At 38.1% G+C, this 25,281-nt stretch overlaps 1 protein-coding gene across 4 annotated transcripts in view; it reads left to right on the top strand.

Moving 5' to 3' along the window:
- The window catches only part of LOC5574628 (yemanuclein), a 62,971-nt gene that overhangs the window by 20,337 nt on the left and 17,353 nt on the right, over positions 1-25,281 (top strand). For 2 of the 4 annotated variants that reach the window (XM_021857540.1, XM_021857541.1), the window contains exons 2-4: positions 3,446-6,061; positions 18,800-19,019; positions 19,110-19,266. In XM_021857540.1, coding sequence (XP_021713232.1) covers positions 3,446-6,061; positions 18,800-19,019; positions 19,110-19,150 — 2,877 coding nt within the window. In that variant the 3' untranslated portion in view covers positions 19,151-19,266. The remainder of the gene's footprint in view (positions 1-3,445; positions 6,062-18,799; positions 19,020-19,109; positions 19,267-25,281) is intronic. The other 2 variants (XM_001661494.2, XM_021857539.1) reach the window with 1 other exon arrangement.

Genomic DNA, 25,281 nt, shown 5'->3' with positions numbered 1-25,281 from the left:
TGAAACTTTTTACAGCTATTTGGGTGAAACTTTTGTTTGTTTACGTTTGGACATGAAAACGTCATAGTTTGTAAACACTGCAAAAATGTGTTTTAGTATAGTCCTGGAATACTTAAGGCGAAGTAGGCCGTCATTGAAATTTGTACGCGTCGTTGATGATTGTTGCTAATTCATCTCACGATTACGAATCAAAGAAAATCAGTTGGTTTTGCACTGACACAGCTGAAAAAGTATCAGCATACTGTATGCATGTTAGTGCATACAGTGATACTTTTTCAAGTCAATATAAACCATCAAGACTGAGTTTTATCACTTTGAAATGCATGCTGAAAAGTCATCATTGCTGCTAAAACGAATGACGGGCTACTTAGCCTTAAATCTTAATATCATTATTCGTATTTGGAAAATTCAAATTGTCCGGGCATAAAGGCTGTCCGAAGAGGACTTCCTCCTATCTAGTGAACATTATTAGGGGCAACGGGGGCAATATGAACATACGGGGCAATATAAGCCTACCCGGTTTTGACCTCAAAAACAGTGTTATGATGTCTAGTGTCATTATGATGTGCTAAAGGATGCTTCAAATAGCCATCACAATAAAAACCGTAAGAATATTTGTTTAAACACTCAAGACATTTATGGAAAGTCCACTGTGACTCTTTTACACAAAGTTGTATACGATATCGAGAAAGCATTCGCTCAGAAACAATCCTGCTTGGGTGTTTTCTTGGATATTGAGGGTGCCTTTGATAACGTGTCTTTCGATGCCATATTGGAAGCCGCACGAAACCATGGGCTACCTACAATGATTACCAATTGGATTCATCAAATGCTCAAAAACCGACATCTCTTCTCGACATTGCGTCAAGCAGCGATTCGAAAATTGAGTGTTTGCGGATGCCCCCAAGGGGGAGTCTTGTCACCACTTTTGTGGAATCTAGGTGCGTTCTCTACAACTCCCACAGCAGCGCTCGAGGCCCTTTTCGACGTTGCGCCACTACACATATATCTTAAACAAGAAGCACTTTCTTGAAGAAAAAGCCAGTGAATCGTAGATCTACACACACTTCGTTGTTTCCACTTTTGGTGAATTGGGACAAAATTGTCCTTTCTCCAAGTGATCTCACAATTGTTTGTAACTTTCCTTACAGGACATTTACCACACAATTCCCTTCACGGGAAGAGTGGACGTCTGGCTATTTGGAAAGAAGTATATCAAACAATATATTATGTTACACTGATGGCTCCCTTCTTGAAGGTAGAGCTGGTGCAGGAGTATATTCTCGTGAGCTAAGGCTGAATCAGTTTTACTCACTTGGTAGAAACTGCACCATTTTTCAGGCGGAAATATTTGCTCTTATGCGTGGAGTGCAATCGGCACTTCAACAGCGCGTAATGGGTAAAGTCATATACTTCTGTTCAGATAGTCAGGCTGCTATAAAAGCTCTCGCTTCGGCCAACTCAAGGTCGAAGCTTGTTATCGCATGTCAAACTCAAATTGAGGAACTGAATTCAGTCGACTCTGTAAACCTTGTATGGGTACCTGGCCATTCTTCCATCGCTGGAAATGAATTGGCTGATGAGCTAGCTCGCGATGGAGCATCGCATGACTTCATTGGCCCTGAGCCGGCTATTCCAATTTCTAAGTGCTGGGTGAAGCTTCAGATAAACTCTTGGGCGGCAACTCAGCACAAGCAATATTGGAATAGTTTGGAGTCATGTCGTCAAACAAAATTGTACATTACTGAGCCATCTCCAAGGGTGGCGAAGTATTTAACAAATCTGTCACAGCAGAATTGCAGTCTCTTGGTCAGAGCGCTGACAGGCCACTGCCGACTCTACTATCACATGGCAAATATTCAGCGTGCTGACTCATTTGTGTGTGATAGTTGTGACTCCCATTATGGAACTTCGTATCACCTAATATGTAACTGTCCAGTTTTTTCACAAATGCGATTCCAATTACTTGGTAAACATTTATTAAATGAAACTGAATTCAGAAGCCTGAATCTTCAGGGCATTCTGTTATTCTTAACCCGCTGTGGCAATGAGCTATAGGCTCTCTTTGCGCTCAAGCGTTTTGCAGTGCCCTTTTTAGGGCGCTGTTCGAACCCATTGTGATATGGAGCTACATGCTCTCATTTCGCTTATGCGATCTTCCCTCTTCAAGGGACCCCACTCCTATTTCCTCCCATCTTTCCCTTCCCCTTCCTCTCCCATCGGGTAGATGATGAAATAGGCTCAAATATGGCGATGGCACAAATCTCCCAACTGGTGGGGAACGTGCCTTTGGAGCCGGCCTTCTGATACCTGATACCTGCTTCAAATAGCCACCACAATAAAAACCGTAAGAATATTCGTTTAAACACTCAAGATATTTACAAAAATGTACAAATTTGTCCTTTGTCATGAAAAGCTTATAATTTTGACAGTTTTTAATTAAGCCTATTAGACAATTATATTCATAACTCTGTTAAATTTTACCAACCCATTGAAACTTCTGATCATAATGAACAATTCGTGAGCAAAATTAGATTTGCTCGTGAACAAAATTATTGAAAAACAGTATATTATTTTCAAGATGAAAGGGCGGGGCAAAATGAGCAACCTAGTTTTAAGCAAAACAAACGATGTTTTGTACATAGAAATGCATTGCCTAAATATACCAGATTATTTTCTTACTGCATAGTCATCTTTATGCACCATTACAAGTGGAACACTTTGCTAAAAATACGTTAAACCAAGTATCGCAATTTAGTACTAGTATAACATGGTCTGTTTACTATATATCATGTTTCTTTTTTTTTTTCTATCTTTATTAACGAGATTTTTAGCCCTAGGCTAGTTCATCTCGGAACCAACGGCTTTACTTCCCTTCCGAAGGAAGTCGTCACTGATTTTTTTAGTGACTATCTCGGGGATGGGATTCGATCCCAGGTCCTCGGCGTGAGAGGCGTGTGTTCTAACCACTCCACCAGGTCCGTCCCCGTATCATGTTTCTTTAAAAAAATAACCTTTACAAAATAACCTGCAATAATCAATAATTTCAAGCAAATCTAATAACATTACCTTTCCAATAATGTACTCTTCACTAACTCTTCTCTAAACTGTTTTAAACAAAAATCATTTGATTGAATGAGGTGCTTCATACTGCCCCGTAGAGTGGCTCATAATGCCCCATATGATTGGTGGCCACGTAGAAAAACATGGTTTTCCAATAAGTTCCTAAAATAATTTTCAAGTTGATGTTAACCATAATTATCGACGTAACATGAAAGATAACATTTTATAGTACAAGTCACTTGCATTTAAACCATAATTTTTGCTGTTTTTCAATGTATTCCATGACATTTTCCTTAGGCGGCCCATTATCCCCCGATCACCCCTATACATTTTTGTAGTTATACAATACTAACTCATTTCTCAATTTATCTCTTCATTCCAGAAACGCCAACGCAAAGCCGAGAAGAAATCCGTCTCAAACGGGTTCCTGTCGGACGCCGACAACGACGACGACGTGGCCCGAATTGCACGTGAATTGGAGAAAAAATATGGCTCCGGTACGGCTTACAGCAGCTCCGGCAAGTCGGCCCGTTCCTCACAGTTGGACGTCTACGACAGAGGGGCGGGTTATGATGAGGAGGACTCCTTCATCGATAACACCGAAGCGTACGACGAGTTGATTCCGCAGGAAGTGGAGACCGTGGGCGGGGGATTCTACATCAACTCTGGCCAGTTGGAGTTCAAGACACTATCGAATTTCGAACGGCCGGAAGATGCCGAACGGATGCCCAAGCCGAAGAAGCGACTGCTGTCGACTTCGAGCGAAAGCGACAGCGAAAATGAAAAGGCGCCAAGAAAGAGGAAGGATGAGGTAGGAAGCGCTGCAACAAGCGGAGCAGAAAGCGGAAAGAGCGGTAAGACTGAGAGGAAACGCTTGAACGGACACGTCGGCAAGAAGCCGAAGGTGAACAGTGAGAAGACTGAGGAGAAATTGTTGGCAAAGAAGAAGAAAGAGGATAAGGAAGCTAAGGAAGGCGGTAAAGAAGTCAAGGTAGTTAAGACAATTACAGTGAAGGATATGTTGAGAGCGAAGCGGGATAGTATGCGAAAAATCGAACAGGAGAAGAAAGGCAGGAGTAGTGCAACGGTTTCCAGCTCAGAAGCTGAGGAAGATGACGATGGTGAAGATGAAGAGGACGAGGAGGATGGAAGTGAGGCCAGCGATAGTGATTCGAGTGATAGCGGCTCGGATGATTCGGATAGTGATAGTGCTTCTGGTACTGAACCGGAACAACCGCCGAAAGTCAATGGCGAAGAGGCGCCTAAGAAGCAAAACAGTGTCCGACTGCCCGACAATCTTCCGGATCATTTGCTACAGGACTTGAACGATTTGAAGGAACTTGCCGACAAAGCAACTGGGAGGTTCAACTTTTTCGAAACCGCTGTCGCAGATCTGCTGCTGCAAATCGATGTGACTTCGAGAATGTGCGGAGGAAGCGCAAGGAACACAATCTATAAACATCTGGAGGAGCACTTGCGCGTAAGCCATCAAACGTTGATGATCAAAATTAAAAAGATTCGAATACGGAAGGAAGACGGCAAGGTCAAGAAAGTGCTCGATAAACTTGAAGACGCAGTGACTGAGATGATGCCGAAGATAATCACGAATTATGAGGCGGAGAAGCTCAAGGCGATCGAGCTTCGTAACTCGTTGCCCGTCGGTGAAAATGGAGAAAAACCAGAAGTCAAACATCCAAAGAAAAAGTTCCCCTGGAATGATCAGGTACGGGGATTGCTCTACGAAATTGCCAGTATCAGGAAACAGTCGTTCAACATCCTCCGGCCTAGGAAAGAAACGGAGGCAGAGTTCATCCAAAGCTACCTGCAGAAAAATGTCGTACCTCTATGGCCAAGCGGATGGATGAAGTTCGAAGATCTTCAGAAGGAGTTGGATCGACGGAAAAAGAACGATGGCAAAGCCAGCAAAGAAGCCAAAAAGACTGTCCAACTGTCGAACGTGCCCACTGCTCTTCCATCCCCAACTCTTGCCACTGGTGGCGCAGGGAAAGCGGAAACAGTATTGCCTTCCGTAGCCAAACTGTCCGGGTCCAAAACGGAAGAGAAGAAGTCGGTGCGACCACCTCAATCATCACCGGTGGGAGTGACCGCAGCTGCATCTAGTCCTGCACAACCACCTCCCAGCACATCTCCAGCTGCCTCCAAGAAGACTTCAGACCACAGCATTATCAACATCATAAGTTCGCCTCCCAGCAAAACTAGTTCCTCGCAACATTCCAGTCAATATCAATCTCATCCATCACCGCAACCGCCACGACCTCAATCTCTAACGCCTCGACCGCTATCCAATTTCGATGAAGATCTCATCCAAGCGCACGTCATCAACATAGAACCAGCTCACAGTGCTTCGAAAACTTCCCCACTTCCGATGGACTTCCGAATCAACTCCCCTGCGCTGTCGTCGGCATCTTCAGCTTCCTCCTCTCGTAGAGCATCGTCCTACCAAGAGCAGCCTCCGATGGCACACAGGAATTCAACGCCTGCAAGTGCAAATAACCGAAAGAGCCTAGACGACGACAGTGACAGCAGTATTGAAATCATCGGCGAATACAATGTCGGCGAAAAGAAGGTCGATTGTGTTCTGGATTTGGCCCTCCCGTCGATCAACAAAGACAAGTACAAAAAGCCACCAAATGCTGGCAAAGCTGGATCGAGCCGTCCCACTAGCGAAAGCACCACAAGTTCCACCGCCATGCGAGGTTCACCCATGGGTATCAACAGCACTACCAACAACAACAACAACAGCTACGAGAAGCCAAATAAGTACGGCCAAAAGACCCCGTCGTCTTCTTCCACGTCATCGACACCGACGTCGAGTATGAAGGCGGCGAACATGGCGGGAAGTTTTGCCCTACCCAACGCCGTGACCAGTCTGCTGCAGGACTTCAAATCAAGCCCCCAGGGAACTTCATCGCGGATGACGTCCTCTCCTGGTGATCTGGACGTGTTCCGAATAATGAAGGAACTCCACGAGTTGCAGGTGAGTGTCTGGTAGCAGATCCCCTTTTAGAGATTTGGTCTTTAATGCAAGCCTCTAAAAAGTATTTATATATTATCATGGAGGATATTTTTTTTTTCCAAAATGGACTTTCTGTTCCTTTTCCTCCTTCTGAATGAATTCTGGTGCAAAAAGTAGTTTGGTATTTCGATTCCGTTACATGTTCTTGTGGAGTGAGTGATGGAATCAATCGGTTCGCGTTGGACGGGAGTGAAAATATATTCGTGTTCAGTCGCGGACGGATTGCCAACTGGTGAGCTCGTTTCATGCTTATGATAACATGTTTTTATTATGGCAACATTACGTTTATGCAATTTTCAAACAAACTATGGATAATTCGTCACTGTAAGTGACGGTATAAACCTTTATTCCTGTTGCATATACCGTCGCCTCTCCACATCTCGATATTGAAAAGATCATCGAGATAGAGAACAAATTTTTGATAAATACTAGATTGGAAGTCACTCCGTTACCAGCAAACAAACAGACGTCGTTTCGCGCTTCTGAATTGTATTGAATCATAATGGTGATATCGACATACGGAGAGAAAACTGAGATAGAAAATAGCTTGGTTTTCATTATTTTTTATTCCAATAACCGTTAGAACTGTTTGACCCTCCCCTTGGTTATGCGACCTTGCCGCGATGGGAGGGCATAATCTATTAGCCCATATGATGGAAACCAAAGGCGTAACCTGTAGTGGTGGTATCACATTTTGGTATTTTTTGCTTAAAGCCGCGTTATAATTCATATGGCATAGACGCACCAATATCTCGGATGTGATCCAACGGACATTCTGCGTCATTGATAGAATTGATGCCCATTTCAAATAATTAATCTATTCGAAGTGGACATTAATACTATTGATGACGTTCAGTTTGCCTTTTGCTAACCAGAATGATCCGTAGCCACTCTTACTATTGGCTAGCTAGATACATCGTTATCATATACGACGTAGGGAATACTTAGGAACTCTTAGGAAAATGACTAGTAGATTCACTGAGTAGAAATAAGTGGCGACAATCTTATTTCAATATGGTTTTTACATTGCCATAATAAGAAATACCTCTTTTGTATAAACAATCTAATTCCAGCTTCATTTTCGCAAAATTTACAAGTAGAAAGTAGGCGTTGTGAAGCATTGCATTTGCCACCGAAAAGTGAATCTTGTAGGAGACTGTTATAGAAGGCAAAGGTAACTTTACTCTTAAATATTCACTATCAAAATGACTATGGAAAGTAAGACGCTGAGATCGATCATTAGGGTACACTTGCTAGTTTCGAAAAATTGTTGAACAGACAAGGAAAACGACTTTTTTCTTTAAGGATATATGAACGTAACGACCAATAAATACATTTAACAACAAAAAATGAAATTAACTAGAACTCTTACTAAACAGCCTAATTTTGTTAAGACTTGACGACAATTGACATTTAAGACTCTAATCTTACAGGAGTAATCAGAATAGCACTTGAATGATAGAACTTGAATGACAAATTCTCCTGGAACATTACTAAAGGACCTATCTAACATTGAGAGGCTCTCTTTGTTTACTTTCTCTTTCATTAATAACTGAGTCACATTAACCTCTTCTGTTGCGTTTTTTGTATGAAACGCTAGTCAAGGGAATTGACTTTCGATCCATAGTGAAAAACTTCCCAAAATCATTAGTATTCCACTGTTATAATCGAAAGAGAACGAGAGAGGAGAGAATCTCTCATTTGTACATAGGTCCTTTATTAATGTTCCGCGAGAATTATTCAAAACCATTTCGACTAGACAGTATTAATAATGACACTACTACACTACTATTTCAAACAAATTCTGATGGAGCTGCTGATTTTCACAGAGCTTCCTTTTCTCAGAAGCAAGGGAATATGGGTACTTTTCAAAAACTACCACGTCACAATACTAATAAAAAAGCAGTGTTCATGTGGGCGCCATTACCTAATCCGTCTGAGTATTGGTCCTGGTAGAGGGGAAACTTGGCAAAAGCCAGACCGAGGCTTCAGCCTTGACAAGTTAAGCTGTCAGGCAGCTCCAACTGAACTGTTATTAACAATAATTTAGCTTGAGAAGTTAAGTTTGAAATTGAGTTTGAAGTTGGTAATGTGGAAGCCAATTTTTCATTACTTGATTGAAATTTTCATCAAGCTTCAACGGAAGTTGTAGATATAATAAGTCAAACAAATATTCACTGAATAATGACAGGAATCCCACAAAACCTCGGCATTAATTTTGCACACTTATGGAAAGGATTCAATTGAAATCCTGCCTAGGAATATCTAAAATATTAGTAAGACAAAACTTAAGGCAAGGTTCTCACAGAACCACCGACATGATTTTTTTGAAACTTTGTGCAGTATTCTTACGAGTGTTGGGGAGGACACCATATGCGTCTTGGGTTAACGAATAAACATATTATTCATTAGAATGAGATCGCAGGGCAGTTGAAGAAAAGAAACGGTGACGATAAACTCATTGAGCCAAGACGATCAACATGGTTGTGAGTAGAGACAGAAGCAGGTCGAGTGATGTTACCCAATATTCATGAACGGTTGAAGTGAGAAGGTGCTCCTGACATCTTCATCAAGCATATTCATTGGAATTAGTCTAATTTTGATTGGAATATTCTTACTACGGGTGCTTCGTGAAGTCCAAGCGGGACGGTTCGTTTTAGTGTCGTCGGATAGGTTTTGTTCTCGGTTTCGTGCGTGTTTTCGTCGACGGAGAACTTTTTTTCCTGTTTCCGAGCGTCTTGCTGGCTAGGTGTTTCTAAAAGCCCAAGCAAAACGGTTTGTTTTCGGGAGACCAATAAGTTTTGCTGTTCACACTGTATGAGTGCGAAGAGATATTTGTTTTCAGTCGAGGATGGATTACCAACTGGTGAGTTCGTTTCATGCTTATGATAACACATTTTTTCTTGAAAGCGTAATTTTTATGTAATATTAAAACAAACTTTGTATGGTTCGTCACTATAAGTGTCGGCATTATCCTTGTTTTATACAATTTCAATATACATATATTTTTCTCTTTTTAACAGTACTAAAAATATCTTTTGAATTGTTCGACATTGTGGCTGTTGACGTATTTTTTAAAACTTCTACCATCTCGAGACAAAAATGCACAGTAATACTCATATGTAATTTTCAAACAAACTATGTATGGTTCGTCACTACAAGTGTCAGCATTATTCCTGTTTTATATAATTTACAATATATACATGTAATTTTCAGTTTTCGACATTAATAAAAACTTCTTTTGAATTGTTCGACATTATAGATGTTGAGGTATTTTTTAAATCTTCTACAAAAAACTTCTCGAGACAAAAATAAAAATACAAAAATCACCGACCAAAGGTGACTCCAAGATCTTTTCCTTCGTCACTAATGAACACCCTTCCCGTGATGATTGTGGAGATGCAGAGGTATTCTCGCTTACTAGAAGCAACAATCATTACACCCTAACATTCCTTCCCCATCCCAACTGACTGTAAGGACTTGGCCGGCGCCGTTATTGATCAATAATATTAGATCTGCTAAAATTGCACTTCGAGAGTAAGCGGAAACTCCCATTCCTTATTCATTTGGATCGTAGTGCAATTCTTACCAGTTCCGATCAATCACGGAGTAGCAACCATTAACATGTACAGTCAGTCTATGCTATGCTATGCATAGTGAAAGCTCTGTCACCAAAATGGACTGATTTATAATTTTTATAAAGTATATTGGCTCCAATAGAGGATCTTCTGGCACCAAAATGGACCAATTTATATTTTTATATATTTTTTTTTTTTTTTGGCGCCGATAGTGCAACTTTTGTGCAGTGAAGTGGATTTACACTGGATATAAACAATTTCTTGATTTAGAGTTTGGGGTGGCACGTGACCAGTCTTAGTTTCCCATAATTATGGAATATATCCAAACGAGCAGATTTCTGTCATTTTTAGCATTAGACTTTACATTTTCAGCGTTGAACGTTCAATGTTGTAAATTTCAGTTTTGAACACACACAAATGGTTGAAAAGCTTCGTACAGAGCAAAAACAGTTCAAGTCTTCTCAGCTCAAGTATAACAAAAAAAAGCAGAATTTCCCTTAAGTGTCAACTATCTGAAAAGCGCTGTCAGGGAATCTTTTTATTCTTCTAATGCTAGATCATTTCCCTATTGTTCATAAGAGGACGTTCAATTTAATAATTTGATCGGCAATGTGAGAAATGAAAGAATGTAAACAGTATGATGGTAAGGTTTGGCATGATAGATCTTAACTCGTAACCCGCCTTGTATATGTTATCCACCTGCGTTACGGGTCGAAAGAGTTTACTAACTTTAGTAACAATTTGAAATGGGGCGATTCGTGCTTTTATAACAAAAATATGTGTTTTCTATGTTGTTTTATTGAATTTGATAAATAGGCCTCAACACTAATGGACCCATAACTGTGGGATAATAGTACTTCAGAAATATTCCACAAGGAATATCCTCATTTTTTTCTAGACACTATTCCAGAATTTCCTCCAGGATTGTTCCCACTATCTCTTCCACCAACTTGTTCCGTTTTTGCACTTGCAGATCTTCCAAAGATTCCAACTAAAGTTCTTCAAAGAAAATCTTGACATGTTATTTATACATTTTTTGGAAAACCTTACAAGAATTCCTCAAAGAGTTACTACGCCGATTTGTCCACGAATTTCTATACGGATTCCTCAATTTATCCAAAATTTGTCTCGGCAATTGCTCCAACATTGACTCAGCGATTATTCCAGGATATCTGTTAGGAACTCTTTCGCTAAATTCTCAATAAATTTGACCAGAAATTACTCATCAAGTTCATCCAGAATTGAGAGGATTAGAAGCGAAGGGGTGTAGATGACAAAATCTTGCTTTAAAGTTTTGTCGGCAATTTTCCATTCCATTTTACGGGACCAAATATCAAGACAATCTTCTACTAATTATGTTATAATGGACCTATTTTGATCACCCATTTTTAGGTTCATCGTTCGAAAGCTTAGGAACGGTAGTTTTTCAGTGTGCTAAACTCAGAACCGACCAAAATGTCACTCAAACCCCTTTGCATTTGGACCCCTTAATTATTTCTCCAGCAATTCTTCTAAACAATTCTCGATTACTTTTTCAAATCGACGTAAGTAACTTTCATACGGTTTTGAGAAAATTAATTCAGAAGAATCATAACCTGTCTTCTAAAACTGTTTTAAAATGAATCACCTTTTTAACATTTTTTCGCAGTGTACACCACTTAAATTTTGCATACAATCAGCTCGCGTTCAAAAACTACGTAGTTTCTATTATTTCCCAAAAAAATAATTATACAAAATGATAAGCCGTTTCATCAAGTTACTTTCGACGTTTTTCTATCAGTGTAAAATCGGCTCAAGTAGTGTTTTGTTTTGATTCGTGGTTAAGTCACTTTGTCTCTCCATACAGCGGGGCGGCGAAAGTAGTGGTTAGGTTGCGAAAGTTGAAAATCTTACTTTCGTCGTTTTGTAAATCCGGAAATTAAACGTTCTAAAAGTGAAAAGTTGAGTTGGTACAGAGCGGTACGTGTAGAATTCCGCCTGCTTAACACGTAGGATCGATAAAGTAAGTTTGTACACTTTTTTGACTTGAGTCTGTATGAATAAGTTTTCGAGAATTCTCCAGTAATTGTTCATGTAAATTTCGATACATTCTTCAAAATTTTATTCAAGTTTTCACACTATGGCTTCAAAAATGTCCTTAGAAACATCCCTGTACAAATTATTGATTAAATATTTGACAATTTTCTTGGAACATTTCTCAACTAATTCTAGAGCATTTACTGAAGGAATCCTATGAGAAATCTCCTGAATAATTTTTGAAGGTATCCCTAGAAAAAATCCTTAGTGAAATGTTAAAGAACTTCTTATCTGGAAATCAGTGGAAACATTTTTGGGCTCGTCCATAAATGACGTAGCATTTTAGGGGGGAGGGGGGTCTTCGCGAGTTTGTGACGATGTGTGACGAGGGGGAGGGAGGGGTCCCAACTAGTGGACGTAGCATTTTGAATCATGTCGGGGAAAAGAGCAGCGTTGAAAACAATTTACAATTTTTTTTAATCAAACTTTATTGACTTTTTGAACTCGGTTTATTATTTCTGATTCAGCTTCAAGAGATTAAGAAAAAATATAACAAAATTCAAAATTACCTAAGAAATTTTAAATATTTCTAATAAATGCAATCAATCAGATTTTATAAAGCTCATGTAAAGCTAAGCTTAAGCTTTACATAATTATGTGAATATTATGTTGTATTCGTATCTAAATTATTTTATGAACAACCAAATTGAAAGTTTAATAAGTTTATAAAAAAAACAATGATTTATCGACTTGAAAAACATTGATTCCCCAATTGTCGACAAAAAAAAGAATCAACCGTTTTTATGTTATGAAATTGTACTTCTTCAAAAGATTACAATATACTTGTTTAAGCAAATATTAACGTTATTATAGTAAAACAAGTTATTAATTCAGTGAGATATGCGTTGAATTTTGCAGGAGATCCCCACTCAATCAATTTATCGATTTGATTTAATATATCCATGCTCTTGATGGAATAGCCGGATAACAATGAGGACATCCAATTTGAGTGTTATCAAAATTATCCTATCATTCAGTTTCCTTAATCACTCGGTAAATCGGGGAAAGAGCATTTTTATTATCTCATGATTTCATTATAAGTTGTGTAGGCATATTTCAGTATGGATATAAACGATGTAAAAAAGCTAAGATTCAAAACATTCCATATATTACATTTTATTTTCTCTGGCCACTGTTTGTTGGATGGATTTCAATTTATATAATAACAACGAAGATCTGTTCCAAAATAATGTATTTTGTTTATTTTATTTACTAAAGTCTGTTTCTTTACAACGAATAATTTAAAAAAATCCTCCAACATATCGGAATTTGTATTTAATATATTATGAAGTATCTTGTACCCTTACTCATTACTGTTTTCAATTCGAATAAAGGTTTTTACTTTTTGCTACATTTGTAGTTGTAAAAAAAAAAACAGCAAAAGTACTACAAATTAAATTCAACCTGTATAAACTCGATATTTAAATTATGTAAATTAAACAGGAAATAAGTTTGCTTGAGCTTTTTTTTTTTATTAGTATCATTCCAAACATTACATTCATTTCTTATATCTAGGTGTTCTGTGTTATTAGGCAACACTATCATCCTAATTTGGTAAAACAAATTTAAGATTTTATTAACATTTTGTTAACAACATATTACATTTCAGTTGCCGTAGCAGTTCAGTTTTTTTTACAGGTGAGTTGATTTCACCTGCTTATAAGAGAAAAAAAAAATGTTTTTAATATACTTAACCTAACTTAACCTAAACATATAACGCATTAATCGTGGCAATAGAAGATTGTAATGATTTTTGCCTGAAATTATTTATTATTTTATTTGACATTTGTTCCAATGTTTCAACATTGGATATTCTATGTAACTCATTGGTACTATACCAGAGAGGAAGCCTCAGAATCATTTTTCAAAATTTTATTTTGAATTCTCTGCAGAGCTTTCTTCCTGGTATTACAACAGCTAGTCCATATTGGTACAGCATACAACATGGCTGGCCTGAAAATTTGTTTGAATATCAAAAGTTTGTTCTTAAGACAAAGTTTTGATTTTCTATTAATAAGGGGATAGAGACATTTTACATATTTATTACATTTGGCTTGAATGCCCTCAATGTGATTTTTGAAAGTTAAATTCTTATCTAGCATGAGCCCTAGATACTTAACTTCATCTGACCAATTTATTGGAACCCCTCTCATCGTGACAACATGTCTACTTGAAGGTTTCAAATAAAGAGCTTTTGGTTTATGTGGGAATATTATTAGTTGAGTTTTGGAAGCATTAGGAGAAATCTTCCATTTTTGCAAGTATGAAGAAAAAATATCCAAACTTTTTTGCAATCGACTACAGATGACACGCAGGCTTCGTCCTCTGGCGGAGAGGCCTGTGTCATCCGCAAATAAAGATTTTTGACATCCCTGAGGTAACTCAGGTAAGTCAGATGTGAAAATATTGTATAATATTGGTCCCAAAATGCTGCCTTGAGGAACACCAGCTCTTACAGGAAGTCTTTCAGATCTGGAGTTTTGATAATTAACCTGAAGTGTACGATTTGACAGATAACTTTGAATTATTCTAACAATGCATGTTGGAAAATTAAAGTTTTTTAATTTTACAATCAAACCTGCATGCCAAACACTGTCGAATGCTTTTTCTATGTCTAGAAGAGCAAGACCAGTAGAATAGCCTTCAGATTTGTTGGAACGGATCAAATTTGTTACACGTAAAAGTTGATGAGTGGTCGAATGTCCATGGCGGAATCCGAACTGTTCACTGGCAAAAATTGAATTTTCGTTGATGTGGGCCATCATTCTGTTCAAAATAACCTTTTCAAAAAGTTTACTGATGGAGGAAAGCAAACTGATTGGACGATAGCTAGAAGCTTCTGCAGGATTTTTGTCTGGTTTTAAAATTGGAACAACCTTAGCATTTTTCCATTTGTCAGGAAAATATGCTAATTGAAAACATTTGTTAAATATATCAACTAAAAATGATAAGCTACTTTCTGGAAGTTTCTTGGTGAGGATGTAGAAAATTCCATCATCGCCAGGAGCTTCCATGTTTTTGAATTTTTTAATAATAGTTCTCACTTCTTCCAAATCAGTCTCCCAGGCATTTTCGAAAACGTTCTCTTGATTGAGAATATTTTCGAACTCCTGAGTAACTTCATTTTCAATTGGACTAGTAAGTCCTAAATTAAAATTGTGTGCACTTTCAAACTGCATAGCAAGTTTTTGAGCTTTTTCGCAATTAGTTAGTAATAATTTGTTTTCCTCTTTCAATGCCGGTATTGGCTTCTGAGGTTTTTTCAAGATTTTAGATAATTTCCAAAAAGGCTTAGAGCCAGGGTCCAATTGAGAAATTTTATTTTCAAAATTTTTGTTTCTTAATTGAGCAAAACGTTTCTTGATTTCTTTCTGCAACTCCTGCCATATAATTTTCATAGCAGGATCGCGAGTGCGTTGAAATTGCCTTCTCCTCACGTTTTTAAGACGGATCAAGAGTTTAAGATCATCGTCTATAATCACGGATTCAAATTTTACTTCACATTTTGGAATTGCAATGCTCCGGGCTTCAACAATGGAATTTGTTAAAGTTTCAAGAGCATTGTCAATATCAAGTTTAGTTTCTAAAGAAATGTTAACATCAAGATTAGAGTCAACATACGTTTCATATATATTCCAGTCTGCTCGTAAATAATTGAAAGTGGAGCTGATAGGATTGAGAATCGCTTCTTGGGATATTTGAAATGTAACAGGGACATGATCAGAATCAAAATCAGCATGAGTAATCAGTTGGCTACAAAGATGACTAGAGTCGGTTAAGACCAAATCAATCGTAGATGGATTTCTAGAAGAGGAAAAACATGTGGGGCTATCAGGGTATTGAATTGAGAAATATCCTGAAGAGCACTCATCAAATAAAATTCTGCCGTTAGAATTACTTTGAGAATTATTCCATGACCGATGTTTGGCATTAAAGTCACCAATGACAAAAAATTTTGACTTATTGCGAGTCAATTTACGCAAGTCAGTTTGGAGCAAATTAACTTGCTGTCCAGAGCATTGAAAAGGCAAATAGGCAGCTATGAAAGTATATTTACCAAACTGTGTTTCAACAGAAACACCTAAAGTTTCAAAAACTTTAGTTTCAAATGATGAAAACAGTTGATGTTTTATACGCCTATGAATGATGATTGCAACTCCCCCACATGCCCCATCAAGTCGATCATTCCGATAAACAAAAAAGTTAGGATCTCTTTTGAGTTTAGATCCAGGTTTTAAATACGTTTCGGTAATAACTGCTATATGAACGTTATTAACCGTAAGAAAGTTAAACAGCTCGTCCTCTTTACCATTCAGAGAACGAGCATTCCAATTTAAAATATTTAAATTATTATTTGGATCCATTAGAAAAACGTAATCCAATAACAATTTGATTTGTAAATTTTACACCTACTTGGACTGCTTCAGTCATAGTGGAGGCTTTGAACATTGCATCAATCATTAGATTCAATTGTTCAGTTAGAAAATTAAAATCAGAGGCAGACATGTCATGTGATTTCCCATTAGAATTTCCGGTAGACGAAGAAGCGGAGTTACCTGTGGCGGTAGGGTTTTTTTCCATTTGATTTGAAACAAGTAGAATGGGTACCCATGGATCGAACAGGGGAGGAGTTCGAATTTCCTGCTACGATATCGGCAAAGGATTTACCGTGGGTAGATACATTCGAAATAGAAAGATTCGAACGGCTACCCGACGGATTAAAATTAGTTTGTGAATGAGCATGATTATGATCTTCCTGATGGGTATGATTCATGATCAAGCGATCGTTAACTGAAAAATGAGCATTGTTCGATACTCTACCAGGCAAATTCCGGAAACGACCGTTATCGTAACGGATATTATCTTTCATCTGCCTGGCACGAGCCTCAATGACCCTTTTGCGTGAAGGACAATTCCAAAAATTGGACTTATGATTAGCCCTGCAATTACAGCATATGAATTTGGTGGTATCTTCCTTCACTGGACAGACGTCTTTGGCGTGAGAAGAACCTCCGCAAATCATGCATTTAGCATCCATGCGACAATTTTTTGTACCATGACCCCACTTTTGGCACCGACGGCACTGAGTGGGGTTCTGGTAATTTCCTCCAGGTTTCTGGAAATGTTCCCATGTCACACGGACATCAAACAAAAGTTTTGCTTTTTCTAAAGCTTTAATGTTATTTAGTTCTTTTTTGTTAAAGTGAACTAAATAAAATTCTTGAGAAAGCCCTTTCCGAACAATGCCAGATTGGGTTCTCTTTTTCATAATGATTACTTGGACTGGGGAAAATCCAAGTAAATCATTTATTCCATTTTTGATCTCTTCAGGTGATTTATAGTCACTTGAGAGACCTTTCAAGACAACTTTAAACAAACGTTCAGTTTTGTCGTCATAAGTAAAAAATTTGTGCTTCTTCTCTTCAAGATGTTTGAGAAGAAGTTCACGATCTTTAAGAGTTTCCGGCAAAACGCGACAGTCTCCTTTCTTTGCGATTTGGAAGGAAACCTTGATTCCCCTAATGGAGTTCAAGATCTCCTGCCTAAATCCCGCAAATTCGGAACAACTGACCACGATAGGCGGCACTCTTTGCTTCCTCACTTGAATCAAAGAGCCTGGGCTAGAGGCTGCATCGATTTGGTGTTCGGAAAATTTGTCTAGAGCATCGAACTGATTGCTCATTTCGATACAATTATTCATTTCACCCTTGGAAGAAAGTTCGCATTCCGGGGAAACGTCCTTTCTTCCATTCTTGCCACGTGTAGTGACAGTTTTAAAACCCACTTTTTTGGAAGGAAGTAGTGAATTCAGAGATTCACCCTTCCTTTTGTTAGTTGTTGATACCATGTTTAGTTAATAAACGAGAAAGACGTGACCTTCGAGAGGTTTTTTCCCAAGACGGTGTCTAAGAAGGATTACCACCGCTAGCTTTCGCCAACGGGTCCAACGAAAAATCGAAGGCACGGGTCCAAACAAGGATCGTAAAGGGATCAATAGTAGAAAAAATAGTACTGAAAAGTACTGTTTGGGTAGCACTGAAAAGTACCGTTTTTAATTTTAGCACTGAAAAGTACTGTTTTTGTAGCACTGAAAAGTACTGTTTTATTGCTTTAGGTAGTTTTTAAGAAAACTTCCAAGAGCAGAGAGAATTCGTGTACGCACAGCACGAAGGTACGATGCGCACTGTGTTTGCTTGAGCTGTTTCTTAATGACTTTTGAACGCTACGATATCTTAAACTATTATTAATATATATCAATTGATACCAAACCTTGTTTTGGATTTCTGGATTCTAATGTTCCGATTAAGCCAAATAACTGATGAAATAAAAAATGGAAGGGAGGGGGGGGGGTCTCCTTGAAATGCTACGTATTTTCCAAGGGGGGGTATTAGAATTTGTGACAAAATGCTATGACGGGGGAGGCGGGTGTAAAAAAATCAGTGAAAAAATGCTACGTCATATATGGACGGCCCCTTTGGAGTAATTACCGCTTTGATTATAGAAAATATATTATAAAAAAAATATTGGACGAAATCCTAGCGAATCACTGAGTAAATGGTGGATAATTTGGAGTAATTTCTTGGATTATCTTCAAAAAACATGTTCAATTCTTAGAGGTCCCAGGTAACCAATAGGCCGTATAATGGGCCAAAATGTTGTTTTACGGCTGATATAATGCTAATAAGCCGTTAAATAGCACTATATAAGCCGTATATGGCGGATTGGGCCCGATATACGGCTTATGGTTACCTGGGGTGGCTTGAAAAAAAAATCAGGGAGGAATTCCTTAAGGAGGCCGGCAAACTATCAAAAAATAATTTTGTGAGGGAATTTTCGAAACAATACCTGAAGGAACCCTGAATTAATTTATAATGGAATTTCTAGGAAATATCTTGAAAACCAATGAAAGCAGTAATACTTGTCTCATTTCTCAAGTCTCTAAAGTGTCTACTTTTAAGACATTACTACGATTTAGCCCTGGCTTCTCGACAACTCCACAAATTTGGTGATGTCTTTCTAAATTTGGGGTTTTGTACCATTTCAGGCTATTCAAGCCAGTGCTGCCAGTGGCAAAGCTGGCTCATCCCACGGTGGTCACAACCGCGGCAACAGCCCAAAACCGTCGCATTCGTTTGGACCCTCCAAGCCGAAGCAAGACGGAGCACCTTACGCCGGAAGTTCTTCACAGCATTACAACCAATCGCCAAAAACGTCGACTACGGCGAATGTCTCCCAGCAGCAGAAGCAACAGCCAGCCCACCACAGTAAGTATCGAAATCAGGTCATTCAGCGCAACATATTAACTGCAGTCAATTTTGCATAAAACGTAAAACATCTAATTCTAACCGCCGCAGTACAAATTCCCCAACTGGCGCAGTTTCTGCCTCGGTCGTAAAAGCAGCCGGATCAGGGTGCAACAAAACTGCATCTGTGACCAGCAACAGCAACACTGCCGCCGTGCCACCGAGTGTCATTCAACAGCAAATCTACACCGTCACTTCCATACAATCGGTACCGTGTTTTGTTCTTTCTCGGAATGCTCGATACGCAATGGCAGTAGTTGTAATTTATTATTTGCTTATCTTACGTTTCGCATTGCATGTCTTATTTCTTCTAGCAGCATATTTTTTGATGCAAATTTATGCTTTGAATTATTTTCAATGCTGGTTGTTTGATGTGTATCAGTTAATCTACGAATATTCTTTCAAATAAGGTACCGCGGGACAAGTGGGTAAATGGGGTAAGTGAAAACAATTGATATATTTCACTGAATATGTGAAATTCAAAACGTTAAACTCATGCGTAAACCTTTGAGGCCATTGAGAACATTACGATAGGTAAGATATTTCTGAGATTTTTTAGCCATTATTGCATAATAGAGCGAAAAATTGTTAACCTGTCAACAGTTACTCCGTAACAAGTTGGCGGCGTACAATCTTATTTTAATATTTTCAGTGGAAAAAAGTTGCGGAAAATAATTTCCTGTGCCACTTCTTAGTTGTCCCCTGTGACAGTTTCAAACTGCAATAAAAAAGTTTTAAAATTTTATTCGACGTAGACCTAAAAATAAATAAATTTAAACACCGTCAATTTTCTTATCAGGTGGGGCAAGTGAAAAGTTTATCATTAGAGATTAAATATGTGTTTTCTCTTTAAGTAGCCATAAGTAAACATGGTTCGCCATTATCATAGCAAAACATAACGTGCTGATAACTCAAGAAACACTATACTCAAGCGTTAAAAGCTATTAGAAATCGTGGAACTTCTCTAAAAGATGTTGCCAAACATTACAATATTAATATGTCTACTTCGGGCAGCCAATTAAAAGGAAGACGTTGACTGAAAAGTTGCAATATTAGAGAACACACGAAAATCTCGTTCAAAACATAAAAATGGGATATAGGTCTATCCACATAAAAAAGATTCTAAATACGTTATTGAAGGATTCCGTTTGATTTCTCCCGAAGAGTTATCCGACGTCATATCCGACTTTCTGAAAAACAAATAACGAGCGGTGGGAATTATACAGATCAGAAATGCAATTACTGTCCTATAATGTAAGAACTAACATTGGAAATGTTGCAGTTATAATGTTGTCGAATCATTTCAACTAACATATCTGAACCGAAGAAAATTCAAATGAAAAGAATAATATTTTCTTTGTTTACATATTACTTACGTTATTGTTCATTGGGAAGTCTTAACAAATGTTAAAGCTTATAGAAATCGTGGATATAACTGTTTGTTTTTGAATTTATTGTTCAAAACGGTAAACTTTTCACTTGCCCCACTTTTGGGGCAAGTGAAAAGTAAGAAGACATTTTTCAAAAACTTTTTCTGTATTTTTTTCTTCAATTTTTTATAAAAATCAATTTCAGCATGCTGCTTATATTTGGTGGGAGTCAAGCTAAAAAATATACACGACCTCATTTGTTTCAATTTAAAGTCTCTAGAATTTGAAGAATCTCAACTATGCGAATTCCATTACCCACTTGCCCCACGGTACCTTAAGGCCTTTTGGTGCGTCATCACAAAATGGCTTCTTCCAAAATCATTAACATATTGTTATGATAGTATTGGTATTTGCAACATCGATGAAATATAACTGCTTATCACCTGATTTAATAAATAATTTATGCGAAGAAAAATGCTTCACGTGGTATTTCAATATTTAATCAACACTTTCAGATACAACATTATCAATTCAGCGACAATATACATGAGATTTATATTCTCAAAAAAAAATCTCCGATTTCATGCCGCATTTTATTGCCTCACACAACTACACTTGTAAATAGAAGGTGCTTACCTTTTCGATTGTAATTCAGCGGCAAGCATTTGTGTTTTGGATCCCATATTGCGTTCACTACACTTCCACTAAACAAATCTTTTATTCACTTTCCTTAAAGGAACACATTTCCACCGGGATTTCAATATTTATAAAGTTTTATCAACCGCATCACTCAAAACAATTATGGCGATGGTTTTCGCTTGTTGCGAATCGACGCCGCCACCGCACACTGATACATGCCTGTGTTTATAGTTTAAAATATCCACCTTTTTTTCTGTTGTATTAATTTTCAGTGCGGAAAGGTCGGGCAAAGCATTGAAACTTGAATCTCATACCAGAAACCATCTCTACGAAGCATAAAATCATACCAAGTGTTTATCAATTTCGACCACCCAAAATAATTGAAAAGCTCCACAGTGCGATGCGTCGGGATGCGTCGGGACGCGTCTATCGTGTGTACACAATCATCGCGATCGTTGAGCGCAGTGATGTCAGAGTTGCTATCTGTAAAATCATACACGGTAAAAAATAGGCACCATGCTATCAATAGTTCTGCACTTGGATTTGCACTACTGTTGAATCTTGACAAAATCAAGGTAACAGCACTTGAGTTCAACGTTGCATGTTTTGATTTGAAATAAAAAAAAAGTTAAAATAAACATTTCCGCCTGACCCAGATTTGAACCACCAACCTTCGGAGTGCAAGTCCAGTGTCTTACCTCGACACTAACTCGCATCTGTTGAAACGCACTGAATTGATCTCAATCACTTTCTACAACGAGCTGTCAATGTTTGCTCTCATACAAAAGACATGGTGTTCAAAATCAACGACTTTTCACTTCAGAGTCTAGTTCTAGAGACAGTAGAGCAAATCCAAAGTTGAAACTCTTCAAATCATGGTGATTTGTGTTTTGAATTGAGTCAAGTGATCAATCTATTCAATGGAACGTGCTGATTTTTTACCGTGTAGCATTTAATGTGGATTGATCACAAAAATCATTTAAATTTTATTAAATCAGTGATCTTATGATGGAAAACTATTTGCAAAATGATAAGTTTTTATAATATGCAGCAAATGTTCCGAAAACAAGCATATAACAATTGCTAGAAAAATCTGTCACCAATCACCTGGCAACACCGTCATCCCTTGCAAACATAAACCGTATCGATGCATAACAAAAATATGCGATAAATCCAATAAAAAACAGAGAAATTCCGTTGCCCTTCATTAAATTGTAATGTATTCTTTTGATATGTACGATTGAACAGTTGATTTTGATTTCCAACACTCGTCAATCTACTAAGTTTCCCATGTGTTTACATAAAAATATGCTTAACACAAATGTTATATTTTTTGTTTGTTTTGAAAATATACATGGAAAGGCGACACTACTACTGTTACATCAATGATGATTCTAATGATTCTTTGAGTTACACGCCGCTTCACCTTAAAGCATTTTAAGCAACAATTCAGGTAGTGAGATGGGTCCTATTCTTGGTACTTTCAATTCGCTTCGGGAGGGGTTTTTAAAAGTTACGGAGCTCATATTTGGCCACAATGATCACAGTTCTTCTTCTTCTTGGCATTACGTCCTCACTGGGACAGAGCCTGCTTCTCAGCTAACAACAAAGAAAACTCCTAACAAAGAAAACTTATGCGGTACCTTACAGCGACGGCTGATCTGAAGCTGCAGCTCGGTGGAGCAGGCTGTTCCGTCGATGTCGACTGGGCCGGGGACAAGATTGCCAACTCTGGTTACGTATTCAAGCTCGGAATCGCATCCATCAGGAAGCAACAATGCCTCAGCTTGTCTTCAACGGAAGCGGAGTATGTAGCTATCTCGGAGGCTAGCCAGGAACTTCTGTCGTTGACAAAGCTGATATACGATGTCCGTAAACCCGGTAATCGGTGATGAACGCAGACAAAGTTGCATCGCCATGCTATCGTCCACAGGAGAAAGCCGACGAGCAAAGCACATCGATACTCGATTCAACTTCGTGAAAGAATTGATGTCATCCGGCGTCATAGAGATTCCCCAGACAACCAGAAGTCGCGTAACAGTTAACGAACAAAATCGTTTACTCATACAAATTGCATCACATCCGCACTAAATAGTGAATGAAATCGTTTCATCGATAAAACTCGCATGAAACGCTATTTTATGAGTTCATATGTACATTTCTTTCCTTCCCGTATACTCGTACAAAGTAAATCGGATCAATCCGTAGCAGCTGTCAAATAAATTTTATTATCATAAATTAAGTCGCATAAGAGTACAGATTGGTTCGCAATAAAATCAACACACTCGCATTGCATGCTATCTTTCATCATATAAAATATGCACGTATATCGCCTCCACTTTTTGTACGTATAAGGCCTTTTCACAACATCTTATACGTCGCACATATAAACATCGCATAACGCAAAAGGTGATTTCATTATACGTGCATTCTGGTTGTCTGGGTCGCTATTGTCCTACTGAATCGATGGTCGCGGAAATTTTTGACCACTGGCGCGGGTCAAACTCGATTGATTCCGTCGATTCGAACTAGAAAACCATACTAGATATAAATATACCATGATTTTGTAAATTAATAAATTGTTTTAAGTTATTAGTCACTCAAACGGGCTGGACGCGTATTACTCTGCACGATTGTATAATATTTTGCGGTAATCCACTTCGCGGTGTACCATTTCGCGGTTTGCCATTTCGCGGTACATTTCGCGGTTAGTACCATTTGGCTGCATGCCATTTCGCGGTCAATACCATTTCGCGGTTTGTACGGAGATGTTTCATCTATCTCGACTTTGCAATTTGAGGGATTGCCTGTGTTCAAAAGAAGGGTAAATCACCGATGAAAATGTTACTAGTAATAATGCCAACCATTTTCAGTGCAACTCGTAGGGAAAACCATACCGCGAAATGGTATAGACCGCGAAATGGCATACCGCGAAATGGTACCAACCGCGAAACGATAAACCGCAAAATGATACACACCACGAAATGGTTGACCGCGAAATGTCGGACAACCCTTTGCACCATACCCTGCCAATACAAGCCTATCCGTCCTTTAGAACCATGGTCATATGAAAGCGGAATGATACTGAACTATGTCTAGGCAAACGTGCTTAAATGGCGAACTCGTTTAACACAGCAGACGACCAACAAATAGACCTGTGCGCCGCCGCGCCATGCCGCCGCTGCCGATTCATTTTACGTCTCGCCGACGCCGATTGACCTATCGGCGGCGCGCCATACGCCGGTCAGCGTCCCGCCGCCGAATTTGTATTTTCACGCCGATTAATATTTTAGCTCGAAAAATTTAATAGTATTTGAAAAATGGCTCAGGAAAAATTAAGGCTTTACCTTAGGAATTTTTACAGGATATCGTACATATAATGCGTCAAAGGATTTCTTCAATAAGGAAGTATAATACGAATAGCATCGAGAATCAGAAATTATTCAAATAATTCCTCAATATATGTGAATTTGTTCAGAATTGTTAAAAGGATTTTTTTGTACGTATTGTTTTTCCAAATATAAAGTTTAAGTAATTGTCCATAACTTTCTGTACAAGATTCACTAGGAATTCCTCCAAGAACATCTCCAAGGAACTTATTTCATGAAATTAATTTTTATTGATTCTTCCAGTGACTTCTGCATAAATTGCTTCAAAAATATGTCTTACAGGTTCCATCAGGAATTCGTAGATTTAGAAGGATTCTACCGTGTATTCTTCGAAGAACTCATCGTAGGATTGCTTCATATATTTCTTGGATATGTACTTGAATTTTTTATTCGGATCTTCATCAAGGATTATTTTTTATATTTTTTCATGAATGCTTTTAAAATCGTTCCAAAAAATATTCATGGAATTTGTCCATTTATTTCACAGAAAATATATAAGAATACTTCCAAAAACTTTCCAAAACTTTGTTTAGATGTGTCTTTATAAATTTCTGCACGCAATTAACCAAAAATGCATGCATTTAACTCCTAGGTATTTCTGAAGATTCCCGGGATGACATGATATATGACATACGTGCCTCCAGTGATACATCTAGAAATCAGTAAAAGGAATACTCAAAGGATCTCTTCAGTGATTCTGCCAAAAGTTTTCCATTACTATTTTTTTTTCTCAAGAAATTCTTTCAAGTATGACTTGAATAAAGGATCATTTAATTTCTTCAAAGAATTTTTGTGGAAAAAAGGCACCTCTTGGAATCTTCAGAA

Source organism: Aedes aegypti, chromosome 1 (genome assembly GCF_002204515.2).
Source record: "Aedes aegypti strain LVP_AGWG chromosome 1, AaegL5.0 Primary Assembly, whole genome shotgun sequence".
Classification (NCBI taxonomy): Eukaryota; Metazoa; Arthropoda; class Insecta; order Diptera; family Culicidae; genus Aedes; species Aedes aegypti.
Note: the sequence above shows the minus strand (reverse complement) of the source record. Positions and strands in the feature narration are given on the sequence as shown.